Source organism: Notothenia coriiceps, unplaced genomic scaffold (assembly GCF_000735185.1).
Source record: "Notothenia coriiceps isolate Sejong01 unplaced genomic scaffold, NC01 NC01_scaffold00003807, whole genome shotgun sequence".
In the NCBI taxonomy this organism is placed as follows: domain Eukaryota; kingdom Metazoa; phylum Chordata; class Actinopteri; order Perciformes; family Nototheniidae; genus Notothenia; species Notothenia coriiceps.
Window position 1 is genome coordinate 1 of NW_011336508.1, and position 5825 is coordinate 5825.

Below are 5825 nucleotides of genomic sequence, written 5' to 3' on the forward strand. Positions count from 1 at the left end.
CTGCCTGTGCTTCAACACCTCTTTTAACCCTCCGTCTGAAACCAGAGCCCAGTCTGCTCTGATTGGTTAGCTGGCCGGCTCTGTTGTGATTTGTCAACCGCTAATAGATGTCCCGCCCCTTAGCCTATCAGGTACAATGTGTTGGAGCGCTAGCCAATAGGAGTGTTACGTAGTGATGTCTATATGTCCCTGAAAGTGGGATTTCAGCCTTTGCAGACCATTTAGATGCACAGAAACCTACAGGAAAAGGGAAACCCCCAAAAGCATAATAGGGCCTCTTTAAATAATCAAACCGCTCAGAAACAATAATGTTAAGGCAACTTAAAATGTGTCCTTTATATTGTGCATTAACTCTGAACAAGCAAACTACTGTAAAGCCACAAAGCAGATCAAATCAATATTACCTACTCAGACTCTCCTTCCACAGAAACAGGCGTTGTTCTCTCCAAAGCTGAATATCTCTTTCTCTCTTTAGTCCCAACGGTAAGACAGGAAGACAGACAGGCAGCCTCACAGACCTTTGCACACCACACCGTTGTTTAGCACAAAGGTTGATAACGCCTCAAGCCAAAAAGTGTGACCACGCCCAGCTTTGTGGTTAATGAGTGCAGCTGCTGTCATATATCATCACCACACACCAGAGGTGGGAAGTAGTGGAGTACAAATACTTCATTACTGTACTTAGTACATGTTTCTGGTATCAGTAAAATAAGTAGTGGAGTAAAGACTCCACTACTTATTTTTCTGACGACTTTTTACTTTCACTTCTTACATTTTGAACCCAAATACCTGTACTTTCTACTTCTTACATGTTGAACCCAAATACCTGTACTTTCTACTTCTTAAATTTTGAATCAAATACCTGTACTTTCTACTTCTTACATTTTGAACTCAAATACCTGTACTTTCTACTTCTTACATGTTGAACACAAATACCTGTACTTTCTACTTCTTACATGTTGAACATAAATACCTGTACTTTCTACTTCTCACATTTTCCAAACAGGCTGGTTCCTTTAGTCTGAATGTGTGTTTGGTGGCGTGATCATTATTATTTAGAGTCATTGCGTGCCTATTGATTTGAACACGATCCGTGTATCCATCATTTCCTGGTCTTCTCTAAAGAAGAGGGACCAATGAAAACGTTGTCATGTTGCCGTTGTTCAGCATGGAAACATTCATTAGCTAACAATTACATTATTGTTCTATTAATATAAAGGGAGGTCAGGTACTCTTTAAAACAGCTGCTAGTTATGGGTACTTTTTACTGAAGTACATTTCAAAGCCTCTTTACTTTGACTTGAGCAAAGAAGTTTAGTCAGTACTTCTACTTGTACCAGAGTATTTTTAAACATGAGTATCTGTACTTCTACTTGAGGAAAGGATGTGTGGACTTTTGCCATCTCTGCCACACACACACACCAACACTGGTAAAAATACTTATGTGCAATATATACTTTTTTTACAGTTTAATATTGCTATTACTGGTTCACCATAAGACTGTTACAAAACTGTTAACGCTTTGCAATATCTACTTTCACAATATGGCTAGTTTCACACTCTTAAGGTAAGACACCATGAATAGGGTCATATTTTTAACTTAAAGATATCTGCAAGACAATTCTCCAGTTGATTAAGTACCTTAAGACAATTGTTTTTTTGTATTATAAACATTTTCTGAAATAGCATGCTTAAATATGCAAATGAACCATTATCTAATTAGATATATAAACTGCTATTCATTTTCCAGCCGCCAATTTCTTCCCTCTTTGCAACAAATAAAGGATATCTGATCATTTTTTCACTAAACCTTACGTTTGTTTTTACATCTAAAGTTCTGTGAAAGGTAAAAAAAGATTAACATCCTTTTAAAATGTCTGACTTCATTTAGTTTAAAAACACAAATTCAGGTGATTTCAGTTTGTATATTTCTTTCAGTTAGTGAAATAAACAGATAAGAAAACGTTCACAATCCAGTATGAAAACACTTATTTGGGTGATTTTAATATCTATATGTCAAAGTTGTTAAGAAAAAAAAGAAGGGTGAGGGTAGGAGCGAATATACATATTTTTATATATATTTGTATTCCTCGGGATTGTGGGAAACGGTGTTTTCAATCTCTCTGTCTGTACACACAAACTGAAAGGTTGACAATAAAGTTGACTTTGACTTTGAAGGTAGAATAAGAGCTTGTACATGTGTTTTCAATATCCAAACATTTTTTAATTATTGACAAAATAAGATTAGGAACAGTGCTGAATATATGCTGCTGCTACGCAAACATTTCCCAAGTTGGGATAAATAAAGTATCTATATATCTATCTATCTATCTATCTATCTATCTATCTATCTATCTATCTATCTATCTATCTATCTATCTATCTGTCTGTCTGTCTATCCATCTATCTATCCATCTATCCATCTATCTATCCATCTATCTATCTAGTCCAGGGGGGTCAAACGCAAATACACAGTGGGCCAAAATAAAAAAATGGGTACTAGTCGAGGGCCGGACTGGTTCAATGTTTATTACAGAACTTATTGAAATGAACTTATTGCACATATTAAACCTGGAACTAACAAAGCTTAAATGATTGCCTATAAAAACAACATTAAACATTACATAATGAGTTGCATTCATTTCTTATGGCTCTATCTGCAGCTTTTCCAGAGTCATTTCTTATGATTACATTTTCCCACAGGCCAACAACAGCTTCAACAAAACTATTTCCCTCAAAGAGAAACCAAACATGCCCTGTTGTCGTGAGAGAGAAAGTGCAGAAGGAAACATCCATTGAACTCAGTGTGCTGCTCTGTGATGCTAGTTCAGATACTTGGCATCTCATCTTGGGTGCAAGGTCATCAATGTTTGGGCTCAGGCTCTGAGCTGAGGAGACCCTCAGGATGGAGTGAAGCGTGCAATATACCGGAGGGCCAGATCTAATAGGAATTAGAAATTATCCTGCGGGCCGAAATTAAATCCACCACTGGCCTGATTTGGCCCCGGGCCTTAAGTTTGACACGTGTGATCTAGTCAGTCTAGTTCCCGGCTTTTCTTTTGTTTCCTGTTAGTCCCGATGGGTTGACGAGTATTTGTCTAACCAGTTTGATATAAAGGATTGGGTGTCTCCCAAACTGAATAAAAGTAACTCTTATATAATAACCCTGGAGGATAATTAACTAGGGCTGAACCAGAACGCTCAGAGCTTCATCATACCACAGAAATCTAAATTCAAAATCAACATTTCAGTACTGTGTATCTTTCATTTTAACATGAGGCTAAGATAATGTTGTTAGTACAATTAGATTAAAAAAAATTTATGAAACATTTCGCGTTTTAAAGTCCAAAAGTCAACATTTATTGGAATAAAAATAGATGTAATAATTTCCAAAATTAAACAAGATGTTTATTTACAGCTGTATCAAGAAGGTGGTGCAGCAGCGAGCTAACTGTGCTATCATTTACATTCATCACAACAAAAAGTTATTGCTTAAGGGGCGACTACTTCTTATATTATTATTATTATTATCATTACATTAAATCATATTAATGTAAATTAAATAATTCTTATTTAATTATATTTCATAATAATAATAATAATGATCATACATAACATTTGCATAGCACTCAGGGTAGCTAAAGTTGCTTTACATTAGCAAAACATTAAAGCTTTTTTAAAGATAAGTAAGTGAAGGTAATCCTAAGAGAAAACAAATAAATTGCTTAAAATGAGAAGGGAATAAATAAAAACCACCCGAACAAACCCTAAAATCCGGCACTTGTTTTCAGGGGGTTTTCTTAAATATGATAACAATACACATTTCCAGTCTCTTACCTGGAACGGCTGCCTACCTTTGATGTCTTTGAACACACTGCAGCCGACAAGAGATTAAAAAAAAGTCCATAACGTTTTACGACATGTGACCGAAGGCTCCTTCTTCTTCCTGAAAAGCGTCACTCTGTCCGTCTGCACCCCGCCTTATTCCAGGTTAAATACGCCAATGTTCTCCTGGAAGATTGTGTCTTTGACCGAGCTGAAGACGATCTTGATGTTCTTGGTGTCCGTGGCACAGGTGAAGTGTTTGTAGAGACTTTTGGGATGGTCGCCGTGGTTCTGCACGTACATTTGCAAGATGAACTCTTGTGCTGCTTTGGCATCTCCCTGAGGACCTGTGGAGGAAAGAGAGGAAATTACATTCTGAGAGAGGATCCCAGCATTGATCCGTCACTCACTTCTCCCAACAGATAGACATTTTAAAGCAGGGGAGTCCAACCTGTTCTCACTGAGGGTCACATATAGAAAAACATACGAAGGGCTGGACCTCACTAATGGTGAGGCATATTGCTTCCTAAATTAAATTACGAGTTAGCAGATTCAATCAAATAAGTATATCACAGCTCTCCATCAGTTTTCATTTATTTCGTAGGCAGCTCGTTCAAAACAGAAGCCTCAGATTGCTGATGAAAAGGGGAAATATGAAGGGTCTATTTCAAGCTTGTTATGTAAATAAATTATTGTGCTTTTTTATCAACAAAGATTGACTGAATTTATTTGAAAAGTGGGATTATTAACACACACACACATATATATATATATATATATGTGTGTGTGTGTTAATAATCCCTCTTTTCATATATATATCTAAGAAGTACAATATAAGACAAGCACAAGTTTCAGGTTTGGGCCATTTTCCATTATACTTTTAGAATTTGAATTTGGTCCTTCCAGAGGTCTGTTAATTTTTGCTAACAGACCGTTGCTAAGAGAACAGACCGTTGCTAAGGAGAACAGAACGTTGCTGAGGTGAACAGACCGTTGCTAAGGAGAACAGAGCGTTGCTAAGGAGAACAGACCGTTGCTAAGGATAACAAACTGTTGCTAAGGAGAACAGACCGTTGCTAAGGAGAACAGACCGTTGCTAAGGAGAACAGAACGTTGCTGAGGAGGATAAAGGGACTATGTGCTGTCATATCAATCCGCAGAAAGCAGTCGGTGGATAATTTAACGACAGCTGTGGACAACAAACATTAGTTTTCATTCATCAGAAAACCCCGTGGAATACTTTAGGAGTATTTATTTTTATATTTTTGCCAGGAAAGAAAAGAAAAAGAGCAATATGCAGGCGAGGCGGTAAATCAACAAATCATTTTAGTTGCAACTAAATATGCAGTTTGGCAGTTTTATTTATAACAAGGCACAGTATATAAAAGAACGTTATATGTTTTCAAACTACAGGTTCTGAAGGCAGTTAGATGTCTGAAATGAAGTCAAAAGTACATAATTTCCCTCTGAAATGTTGAGTAAATATGGAGCATTAAATAGTAAAAAGGGATTTTATTCACAGAGAAGAGCATGCTTTACCTTTGAAGGCCGGGAAGTATGTCGCCAAATGAGAGCGTGAGATCTTCTCCTCCAGCAGGTCCTTTTTGTTCAGGAAGAGGATGGTGGAGGACTCCTGGAAAAAGGAGTAGGAGAGGATGGTCTTGAACAAGGCGAGGCTTTCTTGCAGTCGATTCTGAAGAAAAAAGATGGGAGAAAAGTCAAAAAGATTGATATTCGGTTTTTTAAAGATAAATTAAAGGTCCCCTATCATACTGTTTTTCATCAATATACTATAGGTCTCAGATATATCCAGAGACTGTCTCTGAGTGGCTGAAACACCAAACAAATCATTGCAGCATTACCCATAATCCCCTCTGTTTCAGCCCTGTTTCCAAAGTCTCTTACTTTAGATGAAAATAAGGAGCCCCTCCCCACGCCCCTCTGAGAGAGATTTGGTTACAAAGAACTCAATGGAGCTCTAGGAGGAGATTCAGGTGATA

General features: G+C 37.3%; 1 protein-coding gene across 1 annotated transcript; it reads right to left on the minus strand.

Annotated features, from left to right (window-relative positions):
* Positions 1-2955: 2955 nt before the first annotated feature.
* Positions 2956-5518, minus strand: LOC104941732 (guanine nucleotide-binding protein subunit alpha-11-like; the record flags this gene model as incomplete). Its single annotated transcript, XM_010766865.1, has 2 exons — positions 2956-4172; positions 5365-5518. Coding segments are annotated over 2 exons (345 nt in total), but the record flags the coding sequence as incomplete, so codon positions are not given.
* Positions 5519-5825: the final 307 nt, after the last annotated feature.